Source organism: Hordeum vulgare, chromosome 5H, assembly GCF_904849725.1.
Source record: "Hordeum vulgare subsp. vulgare chromosome 5H, MorexV3_pseudomolecules_assembly, whole genome shotgun sequence".
Lineage (NCBI taxonomy): Eukaryota > Viridiplantae > Streptophyta > Magnoliopsida > Poales > Poaceae > Hordeum > Hordeum vulgare.
The window spans coordinates 431,442,928-431,467,032 of NC_058522.1; the positions used below are offsets into that span (position 1 = coordinate 431,442,928).

At 45.0% G+C, this 24,105-nt stretch overlaps 1 protein-coding gene and 1 long non-coding RNA gene across 3 annotated transcripts; one reads left to right on the forward strand and one right to left on the reverse strand.

Moving 5' to 3' along the window:
• Positions 1 to 17,478: 17,478 nt before the first annotated feature.
• LOC123398715 (protein DEEPER ROOTING 1-like) lies at positions 17,479 to 20,319 on the reverse strand. Of its 2 annotated transcripts, XM_045093164.1 has the most exons (6): positions 20,227 to 20,319; positions 19,995 to 20,073; positions 18,316 to 18,794; positions 18,054 to 18,225; positions 17,891 to 17,944; positions 17,479 to 17,784 (listed from the first exon to the last, which is right to left on the reverse strand). In XM_045093164.1, exons 1-5 carry the CDS (start codon positions 20,230 to 20,232, stop codon positions 17,925 to 17,927), a joined length of 756 nt encoding a protein of 251 aa, XP_044949099.1. In that variant the 5' UTR covers positions 20,233 to 20,319; the 3' UTR covers positions 17,479 to 17,784; positions 17,891 to 17,924. The 2 variants fall into 2 exon arrangements, with proteins under 2 accessions (XP_044949099.1, XP_044949098.1); XM_045093163.1 differs by lacking the exons at positions 17,479 to 17,784; positions 17,891 to 17,944 and having other exon boundaries at positions 17,954 to 18,225.
• LOC123398716 lies at positions 18,801 to 20,839 on the forward strand. The gene is made up of 2 exons (XR_006610241.1): positions 18,801 to 20,090; positions 20,246 to 20,839. It is a non-coding gene; the product is annotated as an uncharacterized LOC123398716 (long non-coding RNA).
• The last annotated feature ends 3,266 nt before the right edge of the window (positions 20,840 to 24,105 follow it).

The following is a 24,105-nucleotide window of genomic DNA, read 5'->3' on the forward strand; positions in this document are numbered from 1 at the left end:
GGAGAAATGTATAGATCATAGACTTCGTGGGAGAGTTTTTAACTTTATTTGCTCTCATTTGGTTTTAAAAACTTTGGTTGTTGGACGACTTTATCCTATCTGTGTGATTTATCATACGCTTTATCCTGTGTGATGCTACGATATCATCTCTTAGCTATCCTTGTGATGATCACTCACTTATCTTGTTAGTGTCATGTGCATTGCTATTATTTTTACGCACCACCAAGATGTATGTGCCATGGAAGAGTAACCCATGATCCTAATCGATTGTGTATTTTCATTCAAACGCAAATTTTAAACAATGCAAAAATTTAGGGGGGGGCTCTTGCTTTTCACATGCTTCTCAAAGCGTCGATGCTAATCATTGATTATATCTTTTGTCGAAGCTTTGATCTATATGTTGTCATCAATTACCAAAAAGGGGGAGATTGAAAGCACAATTGCTCCCTAGGGTGGTTTTGATAATTGATCACAACATATGCATCATTGGACTAATGTGTTTTCCAAGTATATTTCAGAAAAGTTCAAAAGATGTTATGGCTTAAGGTTTTTGTGGAGATGCCCTTGATGCAAGAAAGGAATAATATTGGCTCAAGCTTCAAGCTAGAAGACTCTTCATTTTATATTTGTGAGAAATCACTTTTTGAGTCCATAGGAAAGACAATACTATTAAAAGGGGGTGAGGTAGTAAAATGAACTGATTGCTCAAATGCTCAAAGTTAGCCACCAAAACACTCGGTCATTTTCCCCGCATATCCAATCTGTCAAGTTCCACATTCACAAATTCGGTGTCACCAACATTTCCACATCGGATCCACCGAGTTTGAACCTCAGACAGAACCCTAGCCATTCCCACCAAATCGGTGCAACCGAATCTGCATCGTTGCTACCGAGTTTGGGTGACCAACATTCTGTTGCCAAGATACACAAAATTGGAATTTCCGAGTTTGAGTATCGGTGCCACCGAGTTTGGCCATCTGACCATTAGTCACCTTTTTGATGCCACCGAGTTGTATATATCGGTCTCACCGAGATTCAAAAGTTCACACCGTTAGTGCTAGTCGTTACCACCGAGTTTCCAACTTCGGTGTCACCGAGTTTGCTCTTTTGTGTGTAACGGTTGGATTTTGGATGTTGCCTATATATACCCCTTCACCCACCTCTCATTCGTGGAAGAAGCACTCAGAACACACACTTCATTTCCAGATTTATTTTCTGAGAGAGAACCACCTACTCATGTGTTGAGACCAAGATATTCCAATCCAATGATTTGAAACTTGATCTCTAGCCTCCCCAAACTGCTTTCACCAAATCAACCTCTCCTACCCATGCATATTCTGTGAGAGAGTGATTTGTTTAGTGGAGGATATCTTTAGAAGCACAAGAGCAAGGAGTTCATTGATCTACCCCATCTATTACCTTTTGGAGGGTGGTGCCTCCTAGATTGGTTAGGTGTCGCTTGGGAGCCTCCTACTTCGTGTTGTGGAGTTGAACCAAGATGTTTATAAGGGCAAGGAGATCGCCTACTTCGTGAAGATCTACCGTGAGTAAGGCTAGTCCTCCGTGGATGGAAGTCGTGGTGGGATAGACAAGGCCGCTTCTTTGTGGACCCTCCGTGGGTGGAGCCCTCCGTGGACTCTCGCAGTCGTTACCCTCCGTGGGTTGAAGTCTCCACTAACATGGACGTACGATAGCGCTACCTATCGGAACCATGCCAAAAATCCCCGTGTCAATCTCATGCGTTTGATCTCCCTACCTTACTCTTCTATTTACACTTGCATGTTTACTTTCCGCTGTTATACTATTAGAATTGCATGTGTAGGGTGTACTTGACTTGTTATAACTGTCGTAGTTGCCTCTCAAGTAAAATTGGGAAAAGACAAAAAATATATCTTGTCAAGTAGTCTAATCACCCCCCCTCTAGACATACTTTCGATCCTACATTAGGTTAGAGGGGAAATAAGAGAAGAATTTACCTAGTTTCAAGCCCTCCTTACGAGGTAAGACCTACTACTGCTTGTGTATATTGATATTGGGGTGTACAAAGTACATCTATAACTGAGAAATTATAAGACGTGAGTTGTGTCTATCGACTAGTGTGACCCATCTTATATAAAGTATACCAGGGCCCTAGGGTTACATGAGTCCTACTCGACTACGTATGTGGATAGGTGTCCTCCACGGATGCCTAGGTCATAATACCATCACTAGGCATGAGAAAACGTGCAGGATATTGTGGCAACATGTGCATTCATGGTTTCATGAGTACAACACTACGCGTCCCTACAATTTGAATGTGATCCATGATCGCAATGCGAAGTCACTACTTCATCCATAGTGCACCATTTCAAACATCGTCATAAAGTTTTGCAGTGCGATTGCAGAAGTGGAGAAAGGTTGCCACGGAACGCCCCAATCATGGGGATTGTACGTATTGCTTCTTGTTGCTCTAGGTGTTGGTCTATTTATTAGTTCACTCAATGTTGCGACTTGATGATCACGTTAGTGAGGAAGATGCTTCGCTAGTAACAAAAGATGGTCGTCATTGTCGCAACAATTTCCGTTGTTGTTCATAGCAAACATCAACAATGGTTGCAATGAAAAATGGCATCACCTTGGTTGTAGCTGGGCGTGCATGTCGTCGCAACATCCCGCCATGCCGGCCGCAACATTTTGGATCACTATTTGTAGCTAAATCGACCTCATCGAATCTAGCAAACGGCCTCGCTGGTCGCAACATGGTCGTTTGGTTGTAGCATTTTGTGTCGTCGATCTTAGCAGAAGTCTATGATGGTTGCATCAAAAACATTATCACCGTCGTCACGTCATGCCATTTTGTTGTAGCAAAATGAATCGTCGACCGTAGCAAAAAGTCAAGATGGTTGCAGCAAAAGACGCCGTCTTCATTGTCGGGGGTCGCAGCATGACCATTTCACTATAGAATATTTCTTCGTCGGTTTATAGCAAAAATCGATGATGGTTGCAGCACCGACTCATTAGTTATAGCCACTTATGCAAGTAAAAGGAACCATCTTGCATCAGGCCATGGCTCCCCGCTCGCAGCAACCCCCGCGTGGTCCCATTAGTAGGGTGGTGTGGGTGACCGACCTTGTTGTATGCTACTGCAGGAGAGGAGAGATGGGATGCAACGCGAGTAGGCTAGGATGTACGCAACGAGAGGTTGAAGAAAGAGACGGGGAGGGGAAGAATTAAAAAAAGGATAAGGTCGCGGGGGTGTTGTGGGAGGCATGATTAAGTGAGATCTGTTGGCTCGCGTACAGCTGGTGCAATGTTTTGACCGGCGTCCCGTCTCGAAACATTTTTCTTGATTTATAGGATTAGATGAACGACTCCGTTAGCCTTGCCCGTATACATGTTCAGGCGTGTCCGTGTACATTCGAGGTGTCTCTTATGATGAATGACGTTGGAAATGCCCTTACCTTCGAGAAGAGTTGTTTATTCCTGTACATGTAATGACATACACCAATAAGTTTTGTTATTCAAACTGAGAATTAAAAACCTCTGTCGATCTTATAAACCCCTCAAGGAATACATGTTGACTCATCTTGAGAAGTATCATGGTATTTCTGTTCTTTGTTCGCTATTATACCGGCTATTGTTACATTGTAGCAGAAACAAGTTGGTAAGAGCATTTCTAGCAAACACTGTAAAAACGCAAACTGTAAAAGTGGGATACGGGTTGTTATGACCAGAGGCCAAGTTAGCCAAACAGGCTCAATTATCTTAATAATATTAGGGACTTAGCCCACTTTATTATAGCCTAGGGAACTTATATATAGTCATGTAATCAGCACTTTTGAGATTAAGCAAAGATCAATCTATTTTGATCGGATCCAACTAGGAGCCGGTGCCCTAACCCTAGCCGCCTCTTCCATCGCGCTGCCGCCCCCATCCGTGCGAGACGGCGCCCCTGCGCCGGCGACCACGGCTGATCCCCTCCTTTCCCTACAACCTTCGGCCAAGACCCGGTAGAACCCTAGTTTCTACCAGCTTGGTATCAGGTAGCTTCTGTGCGGTCATGTCTTCGTCGCCGCCCACCTCAACCCTCCCGCTGCTGACCACCACCATCGCCCCACTGGCCACCACGTCCTGCACCCCTTCTCTGCCTGTGTCGGTCACCTCCGCCGCGCCGGTTCCCACCATCTTCACTCCGAAGGAAGTCACTTGAGCGCTCTGTGATATCGCCACCGCGGTCCAGGGCATCCGCCTCTACTTGGCTGGGCCCTACGGGCCACAGCAGGCCGCACCACCTGCCGCTGCCACCGGGCCGTTGCTCCTGCCGTGGCAACAGCCGCACCCGGCGGCCTTCGCGGCGCTCGCTGGGTCGCTGCAGCTGCAGCCGCCTCCCACCTCCAACCCGCCCTGGCCGCAGTGGCCGTCGCCGACCCTTGCAACCTCCGTCGCGCCCGTTTCCCCCTACAGCAGCCGCTGCAGCTGCAGGCGCCCCCGCCGACCCACTCTTGGCCAGCTACGACCGCGTCGGTGGGAGTCCCGATCCACCAGGTCCGGTTCCCGCGTTCGCCGTCACCGCTTCCGGCCTGGTTGGCCCGGTCGTCACCACAACCAGCACCCACCCTGCAGTACGGCGGGCCCTCCAGCTTCGTGGGTCCCTACGCCAGCCTCGACGGGCAACCGTTTACGGGGGACCCCGTGTGTCCACCGACCCGGCGCCGCCCCCCATGCTGCTCCACATCGCCGACCCGTACGGCCACGACGGTCATACTCAGACACCGCCGCGCTTCGCCAAGCTCGACTTCGCCACCTTTGGCGGCACCGAGGACCCCCTCATCTGGCTTAATCAGTGTGAGTAGTTCTTTCAGGGGCAACGCACGCTCGCGTCAGACCGCACCTGGCTCGCCTCATATCACCTTCGAGGCGTCGCGCAGACATGGTACTACGCCCTCGAGCAGGACGAGGACGGCATGCCCCCATGGGAGCGCTTTCGCGAGCTATGTCTCCTTTGCTTCGGGCTGCCGATACGCGCAAGCCGGCTGGCGGAGCTAGGCCGACTCCCCTTCACCTCCATGGTGCAGGACTTTGTTGACCGCTTCCAAGCCCTGGCGTGCCACGCGGCCGATAAGACGGCCCGTCAACGAGTCGAGCTCTTTGTCGGCGATCTGCCAGATCATATCCGCGTGGACGTAGAGCTTCGGGGACCGCAGGACATCCAGATGGCCATGTACTATGCCCGCGCGTTCGAGGAGCGGACGGTGGCTATGCAGCAAGCATTCCCGGCCCAGGCACCTCACCCACCCCCTCAGCCGGCTATGTCTGCACCCAGCCGGCCTGCCCAGCTAGCGACAGGGACACCCGCCACAACAACAACTCAACCGTTTCGTCGGCTAACCCCGGCCGAACAAAACGAGCGTCGTCGCCAGGGGTTATGTTTCAACTGCGATGAGCCCTACGTGCCAGGCCACGTCTGCCCACGCCTCTCTACCTGGAGGCAGACGACTATGTCGCGGAGGATACAACTCCCTCCGAGCTTGCCGAGGCGGCAGCCCCGGCGTCCGCCACCGCTCTCGTGGTCTCCCTTCATATGCTTGTCGGCATACGAGCGGAAACAACGATGTTGTTGCCAGTGACGGTTAATGGGGAGCACCTCTTACCTCTCCTGGACACGGGCTCTACACACAACTTCCTGCCCACGTCTACTATGCGTTGCCTGGCCCTCCAGCCGATGGGCGGTGAACAGCTCCGAGTTACCGTGGCTAATGGTGACCGTCTCCGCTTCCACGGAATTGCACAGCAGGTTCCCATCCTCATCGGCGACGAGTCCTTCGCCATCACATACGTCAGCATCGACTTGGGCGACTACGACTTCATCCTCGGCGTCGACTTCTTGCGGACACTCGGACCCATCCTTTGGGACTTCGACGCACTCATCATGACTTCCTGGCATCAAGGGCGCATGGTGCAGTGGAAGGGCGAGGGTGGCACTTCTCCAGTAGTTCCCTCTCAGTTGTCGACCGCCATAGCACACTCCGAGCCGCCCCTGTTGGCTCATCTCCTACAACGGCACGACGACCTTTTACCGGTGCTCCTTGTTCACAAGCCCGAGGGCTCGTGGCGTTTCTGCCTCGATTACCGTGCTCTCACTGCCAAGACGATGAGGGTCGATTTTTCTATATCGGTCGTGCAGGAGCTCCGGGAAGAGCCGCCAGAGCCACGCTTATTCCCTACGCTCGATTTGTGTTCTGGTTCCCATCACGGCCACTTCGAGTTTCTGGTGATGCCTTTCGGTGTCTCCAATACGCCGGCGACATTCCAGGCCTTGATGCACGACGTACTTCGGACCAACTCAACCCTCCGAAGGCACCTTGGGAGAAGCTTCAGGAGTTCCGCCAACATTTTCTAGATGTCCAGCTCGAGGACGAGCTGTTTGCGCACGCGGGAAGAAATGGTATGACCAGAGGGCCAGTTAGCCAAACTGGCCCGGTTATCTTAATAATATTAGGGGCTTAGCCCAGTTTATTATAGCCTAGGGAACTTATATATAGTCATGTAATCAGCACTTTTGAGATTAAGCAAAGATCAATCTATTTTGATCGGCTCCAACTAGGAGCCGGTGCCCTAACCCTAGCCGCCTCTTCCATCGCGCCGCCGCCCCCATTCATGCGAGACGGCGCCCCTGCGTCAGCGACCACGGCCGATCCCCTCCTTTTCCTACAACCTCCGGCCAAGACCCGGTAAAACCCTAGTTTCTACCACGTGTCAAAAAAGAACATTTTAAGGATCCATTTTTGCTCTGCCCAAACAAAAATTGTAAAAGAAACTGTAAAACTGCGGTAAAGCGCTCCTTCATCGCCCCTTCCTCCAGCCGGCCGTGTCGACCACGTCGGCCGCATCCAACCCCGTTGGACGCGCCCTGTCTCCCGTCGGCCGCGCCCTATCACCATGCGAGCCGCGTCCAGCCTCATCGGCCACGCCTTGTCGCCCGTCGGCCATGCCCCGTTGTCTCCGTCGTCAACGACTTGCTCTGTTGCCAGCCTCGCCGGCCGAGGGTGCTTGGTTGTTAAGACTTAAAAGGAGCAGAGTGCACAGTGCGCGGGACCTCACTAGCCCTCTGTGCATTCGGACGCCCATTAACTTTCGGTTCAGTTATGCACACACACAGAGTAAGATCACGTGCATCGTGTCGGCCTTCTGGTTCATCGTGACTACTCTACCCAAGATCTACACACCCTGTGGGTTTGTCCAGGAAGGGAGGTCCCCGTTTCAAGAAAGCTTGCAGCTAAAGGAAAATGCCACTGCTGCTGCAGCTGCTCGGTTGACTGGAAAGTGGCAACAACCGGATCACGAGCAGCGAACGTACTACTACTACGTGCCCTTCATGGTCTTCTGTCCACGAGACCAGATTAAATGCCACACCTGGACCTCCTCCTTGAAAGGTGCAAGTGACCAAACCGTGAATTACAGGTGGTTGCTGCCATCGTTTTGTTTTCTTCTCTTTTTCTTCTTCTTTTATTTCCCACACATAAATGGCATAGCAGCCAATACTGCGAGTCTGCAACGAACATAGTATCCTTTGCTGTCCAGTTGGAGTGGCACCCATTCTAGTTCTTCAGTGTGGAATTCACAGGACGGCAACGTTCGTTTCTTCAGTTAAAAACGGGATTTTCATCACGGCCAAAGCAGTAGAATCTTCATCACGGCCAAAGGTAAATTTTGTCCCGGGTAGTACTTACTCCTTGTTTGTTGCGTCCATTCTTTCCACGGGAAAGAAAAGGGCATGTCTCCTTCGGCTCTTGCTTTACTAGCAATTCTCCTCTTGAATCCCCCACCGGACTAGTGGTCAGCGAGCACAGGTCTCCATCCTGGCCGATCTGCATGCGATCTCTCCCTGATAGTGCGAAATGCCTGCCTCTTCTAAAGCTGCATCAAAACTCTCTTGACTCGGGGCTCCCCGCAGGCCACTTTGGTGGTGATGATGATGATGATGATCGTTCATTCCTCATGCATGCGTCCCGTTAACCGTGCACGCCATGTGGATGTCCGAGAAGTTGTGTCACACAGTGCTCACTGGCAAGCACTTTATATTGTCTCAATCCTGATGGATGGCGATGCATTGTCCATTACGCAATCTAAGCACTTTCTATTGTCTAAAAGGGACATGGTTGAACTGGTCGTGGTTAGATATTTTTTGGGATGGAACGATCCGTCAGGATTCAAGTTTTACAATTGACACTGGTGTTCGTATTTTTGTTTGTCTTTAATTTAAAGTTTTCTGTGATGTTTGTTCAACGGAATGAGACGTTTCGTAGTTGCTCATAAGGATTGGTATGCATGCTGAATGTATAGGGGTGAGTTAGTATGTACTCATATACTAACTCACCCCTATACATTCAGCATGCATACCAATCCTTATGAGCAACTACGAAAAAGTATGTGACTATTATATGTGGGCATCTGCGTCTAGCAGATGTCATATCAGCCCAATCATGATGGAGTGATAGGTTTGGTATGAACTGTCAAGCCAGTCTGATCCTTTTATGAATTAATTTTTTTATTCAAGTTTGCTAGAGGTGACCTACCCAGTTTGTCTATAGACTCATAAACCTGTTACCCGCAAAAACTAAAAAATAAACTCATAGTTGTATTGCGTGGAAGCACCAGAGATTTTGGCGGCGATGTATAACATCAAATTTTTGACGTACAAAGGCATGTAAAGACCAAACTTCTCTAATAATATAGAACAAGTGACACACATGCATGGTGAGAATGGAGCCATTGCTTGAAACTCCAGATTCTGACCTCTGCAGGCTGCAGCTAGTTGGAAACTCATGCTTTTTTGTGTGTGGGAAACCCAAAGTTGTTATGGAAACAAAAAGGAGATGCCAAGTTTCCCTACCCATGGAGAAAATTCTGGGGTTGGGAGCAAAAATGCTAGACATACAAAGAGTTACATAAGGTTACACGCTGACTAGGATTCTTTCTTTCTAACTAACCACTCTCTCCCTGATTTTCAAGGGGAATGGGGCCCTCATCCCCTTAATCTCCAATGAAAATCCACCTGTTTGTAAAACCCATATAAAGTTATGTATGCGTAGCATTGTTGGGTTGAGAGTATCGAAGCACCGGACGCATTCTCGGGCCCCAAAAAAATACCACATTAATACAGATGTAAAACATGTATCTACTATTATCCGTGCCTTGATTTATTAGCCCCCCCCCCTCCTCGTATCTAGGGTCGTATTTTAATCATGATTTTAATAAATAAAGTATAAGTTATAAACATAAAAAAAACAATATTATTGAAACTATACGAATCCAATAATATTATTTTTGATGAAATAAATTAATATTTTGTTAGTTTCGATATTAATTTCTACATCATTATTTTTTATGACATAAATTAATATTATTTTTATATTCAAACCCTAAGTCCAATAATACGAATTCAACAATATTATTTTTGATGACATAAATTAATATTATTTTTGATGACATAAATTAATATCTATGATTAAAATTTACACAAAATATAAAAGAGACCAATAAACCAAGAAATAGATTTAAATAAAGGTAACATCATCGAAAGTCATAGAACTTGCGTCGCATGTTCAGTTTGATGCTAAAACTTTAAAAATATGATTTTGTGATCATCTAACTTGACTTAAGCGTGTAGATATGATCACATTACGCATATGCGGACCTATCCATGTGTATAGCCCCACTTGTAAATGAGTGGGGCTGGACGCAAAGTATGTTTTACATAGAATACTCGCATATATTTTTTATTGAAGGAAAAGTCAACCACATCGATACAATTTTGCACAAAACCGCTCACATTATTTTCATTTACAGAAAAAAACAGGCCATAGAACTGCACATATATGTGAATTAATAACAAACAGGGTACACAAGAATCGAATCGGCGACCATTTGTTTGAGACAGTCCAGCCACTAGGATAACAAACTTACATGTACTGAAGGAGAACTATGTGAAGCTTAATTGGGCTGCAGATATTACAACATATTTTTGGTTTGCTATTTTTTAAACATATTTGAAACACGTAAGTAATAAAATTCTGCTCAAACATTTGTTTGTTAACAATATTGTACATACAGAGGATAATTAATAAATAAAAAAATTTAAATATAAACATATGTATTATATATAAAGCATTTAGAAAAATGTAAGATAAAAATATTAAATGTACTTGTAAAGCGTAAGTGATAAAATGATGTTCAAATTTGCGTGTGTTAAAAATACTATACATACAACTGAAGATTAGTACATAAAAACATTTCAATGTAAACCTGTATATTTAAAAAAATATGTAGTTAATATGGGCACTGAAAGTGTTTATTAAATAAACATGTTTAATGAATGGAAAAAATATACACTCACGGCTTATATTTAAATTATGCAAAACTTTACTAAATATTTATAAATATTCACTTGTGTATAATTTTTACTCATGACTTATATTCAGAAAATATATAATTTAAATATTAGCCACGACTGAATATTCATAATAATAGTTTTAAATTTGACTTATGAATATTTTTAATTATGCAAATGTTGACCTATATAAATGTAAGTATAATTATTGAATTTTTTCTATAATTAAAATGATATTTTAAATTCTAATTTTGAAAACGAATTATGTAATACACACATTCATATAACACACAAGTTTATATAATTCTCAGTTTAACACAGATGTAAAAAATAGCGTGTGCAAAATGGGCCGCAATATTCATAGCCCATTTAATTTCTACATGTGTCCCCTTTTAATACATTTACGTTCGTTAGCCACATTAGACATCTAGACCTGAATGTTTGTAGTGTCTGAACCATCTCGTGTAAAATAGTTTGGTTGTTGGTTCAACGCCCGGCGGATCCATTTTTGGTTGTTAATTTTGCATATATGTACAGTATTGTGGTTGGGTTTTCCTGTAAATACATTTTTTGAGGGTTTTTTTGTGCAGAATATGCATCAGGGTGGTTGTCTTCTTTCCCAAATAAAAAGTATGTAGGTGTTCTGTATAAAATACTCCCTCCGTCCCAAAATAACTGTCTTAACTTTGCAATAGCTCTAGTATAAATTTATACTAAGCTTAAAACACTTATTTTGGGACGGAGGGAGTACGTTGCACCTGGAGCTATCAGTCATTGACGAGTGAGACCATACACATTGATACCTATGCATACGTGTATTGTGACTGTATCTGCAAGCTCGAGTCAAGTTACATGATCACAAGCTCGTATTTTCAAAGTTCTAGCATCAAACTGAATATGCCACCCAAGTTTTGTGACTTCCGATGATACTACCTCATTTAAATAAGATTCATCTCCCGAGGAACAAGAAACAAAAACAAAACAAATTTGTACTGACCATAGCAACTAAAACTGGACTACACATTCGACCCATTCTCACTATTATCATTGAACTCATTTGTTGATGCTCCAGCTATGACTCGAATTTAAATGTGATTTTTTAATGTCATAGCAGTTATATGCTCATTGCATGTGCTAAATTTTTCCAGGATTTTTCCAAACTTCTGAAAAATATTTTGTGTTTTAAAGCATCTCTTTATTCTTCAGTTAGTCTATGATCGAAACAAATATTCACAAACTCTACCACACAATGATAACACACAATACAATCATCAATGATTACCATATGTGGCTTGTGGAAGGCACCGAGGGCGGAGTACCTATAAATTTTGCAGGAGCCAACAACCTCGGATGGCGAATCATATTCCGAGTTCATATCGTGGATTAAGTAAGGGTTCGCTCATGTAGAGAAAGCGTTGGGTCAGGTGCCTGTCCAGATTCTATCATTTTCATTTACTTATTCCATTTCTAATGTTTATACTTTATCCTTTTGTATACATGAATATTTAACAAACTAGAGATGATACTCAGCAGAGGGTTGGCTGCAACTAATTCAATAAATTGGAAGGGCGTTCTGCAACAAGAGAGGGGTATTGTCTCCCTTATAGCGAGATGAAGGGTTTACTCACTTGAGGCGCCCTCCTGAATGGGTCAGCGCATAACAGGTGGAGCGTTGGGTCTCAGAGCACGTTGTCATTATTTTTTATTATTTTCACTTATAATATCTCTGAAGTGGCAATATTTTTAGTTAAAATAAAAAATTCATAGCACGTTCATAAAAATGTTAATGCAGTGTTAAAAAATGTTAGCGCAACTAATAAAAACTGATGATTAAAATAAAATAAATGTTCACAACCTTAAAAAAATGTCTCCATGTTTCAATAAATAAATGTGACATTTGAACAACAATTTAATACAATGTAAAATTATGTTAGTGTGATTCAAACATTTTTTTATAACATTAAAGAATGTAATTTTTTTTTCTAAACCATGTTGACGCATAAAATGTGCACACAATGTACAAAGATATTCACATTGTTGAACAAAATGTTCATATCATTCAAGAAACTGTCAACGTGTATTTGAAAAAAAATGTATAACATATGTTCCGAAAATGTTCATTTTTTAAAATTAAACATTTATAGAAGATGTTCCTGATGTATGTCTATCACAGTTTACCATAAAACTGGTTAAGGCTTGCTAAGCTTTTACTGGTTTAAACTTTATCAAAATATAAAATAAATAGTGGAGCATCGCTCTAATGTAAGAAGATAATTCAAGGAGTGATTGTAGAAATATGCATTTATGTGTCCTTGGCAAAAAAAAAAAACTCATTTCCAGCTCACTGCAACATAAATATATACATATTTTTTGATTTTTTTGTCCAGAAGACATACAATCCTTTGTAATCAATCACTCCGTTGGATGATGTTATACTACTGGTGTGTAGTTGCCTGGGTTTTTATTTCATGATTTTTGGGAACTTTACTCCGTTGAAAAACATAACTACTTTTGTGGTAAGCTATGATATAAAATCATATTCCGTACAATGTGTATACAAAAGTCCACATAAAAAATATTTGGAAAAAGTTTCTAAACATGCATAAAAATTATACTGATGTATAAATAAATGTACAATTTGTAGGGAAAAAGTTGACATCAAAACATATATTAGAATAGAATACTTATGATCTAATTTAAAAATGTTAAATGTGTAGAAAAGTTGTTTCTGTTATTTGTGAAAAATGTTCAATGTGTATGACAAAATTAGACATCAAAAATATATTTTGAAGAGAAATGTTAACCATGTATTTGATTTTTGTAAACATGTATACGAAAATATAGTGTTTATGAAAAAACATACATAGTAAAACATATATTTGGAAAAACAAATTTAGTCATGCATTTGAAAAAATTAACCTTATATAAAATAGTGTTTCGAATATATACGAAAAATGTACAATGCGTATGAATAAAATAGACATACAAACATAGATTATAAAAAAGTTAATCATGCATTCAAAAAGTATTAAATGTATACAACAAAATATTTCAAATGTGTACTCAACATGTACAATATGTATGAAAATAATAGTCATGTGTTGAAAAAAGGGAAAATAATATTCAGAAATACTAGTAAAGATACACAGAAATCGTTGACAACCAACACTGAACAAGTGAAAAAGGGACAAAAATGTTAAACTTTTATTAAAATAATAGGCATCATTGCATTAATTTGAAAAAAAGTTAATAAGTATTTGAATTAAACGTTTATTAAGAAGATTTTGTTGATGTTTATGAAAAATGTATAATGTGTAAAACAAATATAAACTTATGTTTAATTAAAAATAAACAAAAAAGAAATGAAAGAAAGCCAGAGAGAAAAAGGAAATAAAAAACCTAGAGAAAAACCAGTGCAAATAGAAAACCTCCCGCAAAATAAAAAGAAACAAGGAAAGCCCAAAAACCGAAAATAAACAAAATTAAAAGAAAATATCTTTGAAAATCAAGAAAAAAAATGAAGACGGCCGGTGAAAACAAAAGAAAACATGAAGCCATAACGAAAAAAAAGGAAAACCAAGATAGCCAGTGAAAACTAAAAGAACCTATGATTATTATTTTTTTGAAAAAATCCTGGAGAAAACCTACAGCGAGGGAGTCCTAGGCTAATGTCGTGGAGAAAACCTAAAGCGTCGACGACTTGTGGGCGAATTAGTCTAGTACTTTCTCAAGCGAAAATCCAACTCTGCTCCTAGGCTCATCCGCTCTCACTCACAAAAAAAATTAAAAATAAGTACTAGAAAATTCAAAAAAATCACTTTTTTTGTGTGGTAGATATTTTGATGTGCGAGGTTCATTTTAAATTGTAACTTATTTGGACATCTGAGCAGCTCTCGGTAAAAAAGACCAGAACAGTTCGTGAACAGCTAACCTTTTTTACAGACCCCGATTTGTCTTTTTTTGCTGAGAGCTTCTCAGATATCTAAGTAAGTTGAAATTTGAAACGGACCTCACACATTAAATTATCTACCACGCACTTTTTTTTCTAGTATTGTTTTTGATTTTTTTCGTGAGCGCGGGTGCTTTCTCAAGCTTGATCTTTCAGCCCACCATCACATGTTCTGCTTTTGGATTTTGCAACTCATGCGACCTTCAAGTGAGAAATGTTGTGGTAAATCTCGATGTAGCAATTATTGAGAGGAAAAGTTCACACTTTTGTCATGCTAGTGTTAAGGTGAAGTGACCTAATACATTTTACGTTTATCTACGGAGCGAATGCTATCGCATCTGTCACATGGCCCCAAAGAAAGATGCATGTAGCACGAAGCAGACATACATACATGTTACTATCAGGGATCCAAGCTAAACAGAGACGATCTATCCAAATCCGCGTCTCAAAAACACGAAGCAGTGTTTATACCCTGCCCTCCAGTCAGAATTCAGATGAAAAGATGTCGATTTGACGGGAAGGCAGGCAGGCAAGGCAAACTCATGTTCGTTCAGCCAAGTCTAGTCCCTGTCGTGCCGAGCTTGCCGACTCGTCGTCTCTCCAGCATCTCCCGTCCGGCCGTCGTGCCGATACAGCGACGCCCAGCAGAGACGCGATAGCGGCCGGCCGCACGTCTCCGCCGTGGAGAATTGACCATCCGGAGGCACACCGTCATGTCCGTCCATGGCCACGGGCGCGGTCGCTCCATGCTTCCTGTGGCGGCAGACGTTGACCGGGAGTTTCCTTCCCCGACCACCCGGCATGGCCGGCGAGCGGAACGGCGCCGCGCTGCGGGGAATCTTGCCGACGGGGGGCGCGTCCGCACGCAAGCTCCAATCGGGACATCTCGTCGCTCCAGGGAAGAAATTCGATCGGGGGATTGGAAGATCCGCGACGCGACGCGGCCACGGCATGCGCGGTTCCGCTCACACAAACACATAAATGGTTGTGCAGATAAGATAAGACCCCTTTAAATTTTCAATACTAGTCTTGTTTCAAAATAGAAATTTAATAGCAGAGATTCACTCCTTATTGCCTTTCATATGTGGATGTGCTTAGCTCACAACAACCCTAGCAGAGTAGTCGTATCGGTCCCATTAGCATAATAAACACTAGTATGACGATTGTGACGGTAAAACCATTCTAGTAGAGTCATCGTCGAGTCCCGAGTCGTCATAATTTATGAAGGACCCTCCATATCAAGCTCGTAAGCTTTCATATTTAGAGGATGTGAGTATTGGTTGGAGCACGCTCATCCGCCAACTCCTCGTGCAGGAGGGAGGTCAGCCTTCCACGCGGCCTATCTCGTCTCCGCACCGATGGCGTAGATGGCCAAACGGCCATGACAACGGAAAGGGTGACAATTAATGGCATCCCCTCCTACCTTGTTTTCCGCCACATTTTTTGGCGCTCGCTACGTTTTTCCGTCATAGCCAAATACTAGCTCACAACCTCTACTTCAAACATCGCTGCCTGTAGCCATTTCCCCTCTCCCTACCGCCATGTCGCTTCCATTGCCGCCGGACCAAGTGTCGCTCTCGGAGGAGGAGGGGCGGATGATGGACGAGGAACAAGTGAAGGAGCTGAGCGGCCTCATTGCCGAGGAGGAGGAGGAGGATCGCCGTTATGTGCTGGAGGATGCATAGGAAGATCATGCCTTCGATGACTGGCTGGGTTGGAATCCCAAAACATACTCCACCGAATGAGATGTCAAGCACGACTATGTTAGATCACACATAAGGAGGAGAGAGCTCACCTACGCCGGCCACCACATGCTCCCCGTCGCCTCACTGTGAAGGAGGCATGAGATGAGCACTACGCCGCCTATGCCTTGACCGTCCACCTTGGTGAAATCTTCAATCACACCGCCACTAGGAAGGTGTTAAAGGACGAGAGGGACCGCGTCATGTGGATCCGTTACGAGAAGAAACAGACGGATTTGGAGTTGAAGAGGAAGCACCTCAAATGACACGCATTCGACATGAAGATGTTGACATTCATCGAGATGAATCGTGCCATAGTGGGTCTTGCCCCTTGAAAATGTCGTCCCTGACCTCGACGATGACGAACAAGACTGGGGCTAAGACGAGGTCGCCGGACCATCACATGGCCTTGCCTAGACGACGAGTGGACTCGTCACATATGCATGTGCTCCTCGCACTCCATTCATTATCATCAAGGTGAGGAGCAACTAGTGTTTCCCCCAAGAAGTAAAAAAGTCATCAAATTGGTAAACAAAATGCCGCTAATTAACTCCTTTTGCCCCTGTGTAACCACTTTGCAATGCAATGTTATCTCAAATTAGTGTTTTAGTCCCTCAAGTTGAGTGTGTGGTTTTTATAGTTGATGCAACAACAACAAAAAGAACAGAAAAGGTATGAAGGCCACGTATGACGACTCGGGATCAACTAAAGCTAGTCTTTTCAACACCCCTTTGAGTATCTGAAAAAAGCAGAACATGAACATGGGTAGGCTGGTAAGACCAATGTTGATTAGAGTTAATTGTCCTCCATAAGACATGAGTTTACCCTTCCAACTGCTGAGCTTTTTTTTTTGAACTGATATTCAATTATTCCCCACTCCTTGTCGGTGAATTTGCGGTGATGTGACGGGTATTCCTAGATGCGTAAACGGAAGAGCCCCCACCTCACAGCCAAAAAGTTGCCTATATTGGCTCTCTTCCTCAGAAGAGCTCCCATTTGCGATAATTTACTTTGAGGACGCGAGAGTTGTTCGAATAGACAAAGGATCAGTTTCATATTCATAGTTTTTTGAAGATCATGCTCCATAAATGATGAAAGGCAACCGACCGTTCATTTTGAATGGTTTCAGAAGTTAAGTTTAACATAGATGGCCTCAACGTTCAGTCTTCTTCAAATCAAGCACAATAGTTTAGGATTCAACATGGAACCACCGTGCAGCTCAAACATGTTTCAGTGCAACTTTTTATGTTCTCTAATCGCGCAAGATCGAAAAGGGCATGTCTTACAATCTTGTATTTATTTTGTTAGTGTGTTCTTCAAGTCCTACAGATTAGAGATGCTCTTAACTACTCTGGCATGACACGCAGATCTACTGGGTACAACTTGCAAGCTGATCTAAATTAAGTAGACATATACGATAAAGCAACAACTGTATCATAATTAAATTCATTTAAGTAGGATCAGAAACATCCATCATCATTGTCCATGTGAATGGTAAAAGACCTTGTAATGTACAGTCTGAAGGACGAGAGAAAAACATGGACATGAGGTATGGCTTGTCCCGGTAGTTTCTTATCATAATCCAAGTAACCCAAATTACAAATGATTTATGTGAGAAACAGAGGGGCATTACATCATAATCGTAGCTTCATTGATGACTATATCCCACACCTCTATATATATCATAACACCGCGGATCCCTAGCTTGCCAAGACCTTTGGAACCTGCATATTGCAATCAATCAAATTTCCAGCACAATACTCAAAATAAAGGATAAATATTAGTATTGAGTTCTCCTGATAGTCGCGAGTTGAGAAAAAGGATGCACACCTGGCCTCAATGAACAAATGTATTTCACCCATGTTTACATTTCTAGCACAATAACTGCAAGGAATGAAAATAACAGACTGAGTTTCTTCAAAGGAATCAGTGCATAAAGAAATATTCAGTGCATGATAACGTCATTTGTTCGGGATCAAAATATGCAACTTACAGTCTGAATCAGTTTTGACCCATTTTGCGCCATCATCGTCTAGATCACGTAGTGCATCCTCGAGGCATTCGTTGATTTCTTGCTCATCTGGCTTCCAGTCCAAATGTCTCCTAGGTGCAAGCGCCGAAGAATTTTGCGGGTGTATTTTCTTCTGAAGTATTGCCTTGAGCAGCTGAAATGGGAAGAAAATCACATATAAGATACTACTCAAGAGTCAAGAAGGTATAATTAACTACAAATTTACATGAGAATGTAAGTGTACCTTTTCCATTCTTGATTGAGGGAAAGAGCTCCTTGGATCCGGAACAGCAGAGGCAAAGCCACCCTTACGTATGAGTAGTTTGAGGAGCGAAGCAACTGATCTCGGCTTAAGTGTACTTGCTTTCTTCCCCAGCGAATCCTTTCCCTTACTTATGACCATCTTCTTGTTCAACATCTGGTCTCTGTGCTTCTCATTTATGCTCTCATCGACATTTTTGTGTGAAGTTACCTGGTCATCATCGCGCGGGTCATGAGTTTCCGCTTGGTCTTTGCTTGCTAGTATCATTGCGAACTCTTTCTGTATCCTGTCTACTTCCTCCTCTGTAAACTTGATGGCATCTTGCATGGACTGCCCATCCTCGGAAGCGTCCTGCACTTGTGCTACCTCCTCTATCTGCTTATTTCCAAATGTCCCAATGGCTAGCAATGATTGGGGCCAATCGCTGAACTCGTCGTTGCGACAATCCGGCACGCTAGGACCTGCACATTAGAACTAAATTAAGTTGCTAGTTGCATGGAAAGACATAAAGGTATGGTCCAAAGTTCATACTAGCTTAAATTGGAAGTCCGGAGCATGGACCACTAAGTTTAAAATTCTTAAACCCCAGTCGTTCTCATCAGTTTATCACTGGTTAGATATATGTTTTTGCCCATGCTTTCCACATCCTGATGTTCTCTTTCCGTTTTCGTATGTCGGCAATCACTTGATCACATCTATAAAAAGTTAAATAGAGCATCCATTCTCCAATATTAGTAGCCATTTTTATGTGTTCTTGATTTAAACATATTCCATGTCAAGAACAAACGGATGCTAAAATATTGGAGAATGGATGCTCTATATTCCAAGATCAGGGTTCTACCCAGAACAAATGGCATTATTGAGAGTTGGGGCTATAAAGTACTCATGGTATTTCTTACATAAAGAACAACAATCGTGAGAAAATCAAAGTATGTAGAAATAAAAATGCACAAGCTTCCATTAGTTCAGACTTTGATCCATGCCGCCTAGCTGGACAGAAAACCTTCCAGTAAACCATGAAACATTTTTTTAGAAAAGGAGTAAACTATGAAACATGAAAGGAGCTAGGGATAGAAAAGAATGAGGAAACCCCTTGAAACACAAGACATTAAAGAAAACAAACAGTAAAATTTGTGCAGACAAGTCAGGGAATGTCACTACACTGGCAAATTGCTTTGACGCTGTACACTGGCATTATCATAAGTCATAAAAGGTACTCCCTATGTGACTTTTTATAAGACGTTTTTAGAGTCCGTGGCAGTGTCAAAAAACGTCTTATATTAAGTTACAGAGGTTGTAGCTTTCACACCAGACCATTAGATCTAAAGACTAACGGACTGCAGAATATCCCAGAGCCAAAGGGTCAGCAGAAATCCTAGAATCGTTAAGAAAAAAACAAGACCGGCAGGGGGGAGGAACCAGCAAATCCACTTCATCATTTTCATTTCTTCTGGGCGAGGGCCGAGGAGGCAAAAAATAACTTCGATCGAAGCTAACTGAACTGACACAAGTGAAACTTCAAGGCAAAAGTGATACTGTAATTATTTTTCCAGGAGTACTATAAGCAGAGATCAAAGATCACCGTCTTCTTCCTCATCTTTTCAAGGGATTATAAAGGAAATAATGGTCATTTCGCTTCTGGACTAGTCTAGAGCACTCACGAGAAGGCCCGGAGGAACGTGCCGGGAAGCGGCTCGCCTCCTGCTTCCCGCTGATCTTGTTCGCCATCCAGCTGAAAATCTGCAAGGAAAACAGAGGTCAGTTGCATTTACCATAACGCCACCACGCAAACAGAGGTTTCTGTTTTTCATCATCAGTCACCACCATCACCCAACACCTCCAACCACATCAACCCTCTCTGCTGCAAGAGAAAGATCACACTGAAGACTTTACCTTCATCTTCCTTGCTTAGGAATGGAGGAGGGGGTGAGCGGCGAAGCCGATGCAGGTGCCGAGACTGCAAGAGGCAGAGTGATGAGGAGCTGATGACTGAGTGCGAGAGAGATGTAGGCGAGAGGCCTCGCACTTGAAGTGGTGGTGGCTGCTGCTGCTACCGGCGATGGAAGGAAGCGGTGTCACACAGTGAGTGGCAGTGTGGAGCTACTGCTACTCTACTAGTAGCTCGGCTTGCTTATTGGAGCGATTTGAAGGGGGGAGGCTCAAGTCCCGAGGCTTTGTAGCGTGGCTGATGAGGTGCTGCTCGCTATACATACTTCATCTGGCATGTCACTTCCTGGCCTTATTTTTCTCCGAGATGTTGACATTCCCTTTTCGGAGGAGCATTATGAGGTGGCGCCAGCCAGCCAGCCAGCCAGACGTGGGTTCTTAGCAGCTCGAGAAAATCTCCCCCGTATCAGCTGGTCGATCCGTGTTTTCCCACAGAAATTTACAGTCGAAATGATCTGTATGTCCACGCTACTAGCCTTCAAGCGCAAAGGTAACTGTACTCTCGTCTAAGAAAAGTGTGAACTAACTGCAGTGTCCGCGATTTAAACCTTGATGAAAACTGTCACCGGCCCAGCGTAAATGCACGATGTCTCTAGGGTAATCAAGATATGACCGTATGAATCGTACCTAGAGCTATCATGTGCGTAGTTCTATGTATCCAGCTTCAAGCATCAGAAGCTCATAACTAGCTATACAGTATTCTCTCCATGCCGGCGCTGTAGGGTCTGATGTTTTCTCGCAAGTCTTGTGTGCATTTCAGTCCGATCCCGAAAATATACAGCGTTGAGTCTGCCGCAGGTGGTAACCTCTGTGTTGAGCTGAAATAGCAAGTACTACGTATGCTCGACCCCGCCGTCGGGATCCTCCCTAGGTTTGATGATGCTGCAGCTTGCAAGTACAATACAAATTTTGCCACCATCCAACAAGATCCCGTTTATCTGAAAACATACGTACTGCAATTTGATATAGAAGAATCACACGTCCTGCAATTTGCAAGCACTGCTATTGATGTCTGGAAACTACGCCCGGACTTTGTTCGAAACAGGGGGCGCATGGCATGGAGTTTGTATATGGCGGGGAGGAGAATTGCTCTTAACTGTTCGAGTGTGATAACAAACAGGAACCTTTCTGCGTTACCTGTCCTCTCCTTTTTCTAACATCACCACTGAGCAAGTTGTGTAGATAATCTCGACCTCCTAAACCCGGCTCCTCTTTTAGAAGAAGGTTATCACCTCATTTTTATACCGGTGCGAGGAATTGGAATCTAACCTGCCTTCGGACATTTCTAACCGATTTCCCTGAAAACAAAGGAGAATATGGCAGAGTGAAGTATATTTATTCCACTAAGATTTGGTCATATTTAACGGAGTTTTTTTTAATTTGTAATTCTAGTATATATTGCAACTACATATTAACACACATATAGAAACTAAACATAATATGAATGTTCAAGTAAATCACGAATATAGTTTACATACCGAATTTAAAGACTATAAACCGGATTATTCAAAAAAAATTGATTTTTCATCGGGGGAGGAGGGGAAAACCCCTTAACCTATTGAATATATTGCTTTAAAGGGAAGGGAAAAAAACCCCAATCCAGAGTGACGGATTTACATAGAGAGATGGGAAAGCCACGGGAGGGGATGCCAGCCAAGAGGTACACCGTTAGGTAGATCTAAGCACGCTGGGCCAGACATCCCGCAGTTTTCATGCTAGCCCGCCACAGCATCGCGTCGTCACGGCAGGCCTTCAGCGTGGCGGCCAGAGACGGCGTATCATCCCTGAACACCACATTGTTTCGCCGCTTCCAGAGCCTCCGACGGAGAGGAGGACGAAGGCATCCGAAGAGGTGTCGCCAACCGCGCCCGCGACGTTGAAGAGGTGAACTGCACCAACCGAGGCGTCCTCTGGAGACACGTCGAGACACCTCCAAAACTGCACCGCCAAGGGGCAGCCGAAGATGAGGTGATTGACGGTCTCCAGAACCGCCTCACAGCACATGCACCCTGCTTGCTCCGTCGTCAGGATGGATTTGCGGAGGAGCACGTCACGTGTGTGGATGCGCGATAGGGACAACAACCACCCGAAGAACTTAAGACACGAGGGGCCTCGGTTCGACCATAGGAAGGTGGCCGTCTCGGCCCCCACGCCGCCGAGGCGGTGCAGGGCATACACGGCCCTGGCTGAGAACCGCCCTGGGGTCCCTGAGCAAAGAGGGGCCAACCGAGAGTCCAGAGACTCGCTTCCACGACAACTATCCATGAGCTGCTGAACATCGGCGCATTCACACGCGGCCAGTGGGGTGAGCCGCAGCGCAAGTAGGGCATGCACCCCCTCCCGACGGGCCTCCCGCACCGTAATCTCCGAGCAGGTCGCGTGGGAGAATAAGGCGGGGAAAACCGTCCGGAGCGGCCTGCAGGGAAGCCACCTGTCGTTCCAGAACGAGGTCCGCATTCCATCCCCCAGCAGCACATGGGAGAGCGAGCGATAGGTAGACAACAACCCTTTCACGGCACGCGAGTGCTCCCCCTCCAGGAGGGACCTACCGCGGGCGAGGAGAGAGCGACCGCCCATCTGCCCCCAAACCCACGACGCCCACCTCGACGGGACCCCATCGTGCAAGCGGTGCAGTAGCTTGAGGAGGAGGCAGTCATTCTGGGCCGCTAGAGCCTGAACCCCCAGCCCGCCCTCCGCCTTGGACTGGCAAACGCGCTCCCAGGCGACCAGACATTGTGCCCTGGAGGCCCGATCGGCGACGTTCCACAGGAACACCCTCCTAAGTTTGTCGAGAGTGGCGAACACCGCGGGGGGAGCCACATGGCGGCCATGGCGTAGATGGGGATGGAGTCCAGGACCGTGTTGATGAGCACTATCCTTCCAGCGGGGGACAACAGGTGCGCCCTCCACCCGGCGAGGTAGCTGTCCACCTTAGCGATCAAGGGAGCGAAGTCCTCGAGCGTGAGCTTGTCGCATGAGAGCGTCAACCCTAGATAAGTCCGAGGGAACGAGCCGACGCTGCATTGGAATGACCGCGCGACGCAGCCAGCACCACCGGCTCGACATGCAAGGGCACGAATGTGCTTTGGAGAAGTTGATCACGAGCTCCGTAGCTGCCGGAAAAAAGGTCGAGAATCCCTCGCACCCGGGCCACCGCCGTCAGGTCGGCACGCAAGATGATAAGCGTGTCATCCGCATACTGTAGCACCACCGACTGTGCCCTGTCCACCAAGGGGTGCCGAAGGACCTCATCACTCTGAATCAGGCGTTGGAGTACATCCACGACCAGGAGGAAAAGGTAGGGAGAGACAGGGTCCCCCTGGCACAGACCCTTCTTCGCGGAGAACCACCGCCCAGGGACGCCGTTGAGCAGCACCGTCGCCATAGAGGAGCGGAGGATGAGGGCCATCCAGTCGCACCAAGCGGGAGGAAACCCCCGCGCCTTCATGATCCGCCATAGGCTTGGCCACATGATGGAGTCGAAGGCTTTGGCGAAGTCGAGATTTAACACAAGGGTGGGCGCAACGCGTTTATAGCAGCACTGCACCAGCTCTGCCACATAGACCAAGTTCTCTGAGATGCTCGCACCCGAGAGGAAACCAGAATGGTCTTCATCAATCAGACTCATGATCTGCTGCTTAAGCCGAGAGGTGAGTGCATGACAGAGGATTTTCACATCCCCATTCTGCAATGACACGGTACGAAAGTCGCCCGGGTCGGGGACCCCCACCATCTTGGGGAGAAGGGACACTAGCGCTTTGTTGAGCCCGTCAAGGCACACGCGCCCGCAGTGGACATCGTTGAAGAGGCGCTGGAGGTCCCCCA

Coding starts and splice junctions, on each gene's coding strand:
- LOC123398715 (XM_045093163.1), bottom strand. Junction 18,795..19,994: donor ACGTTCCTCCGGGCCTTCTC/GTGAGTGCTCTA, acceptor TCTAATGTGCAG/GTCCTAGCGTGCCGGATTGT. Junction 18,226..18,315: donor CTCAATCAAGAATGGAAAAG/GTACACTTACAT, acceptor TTCCCATTTCAG/CTGCTCAAGGCAATACTTCA.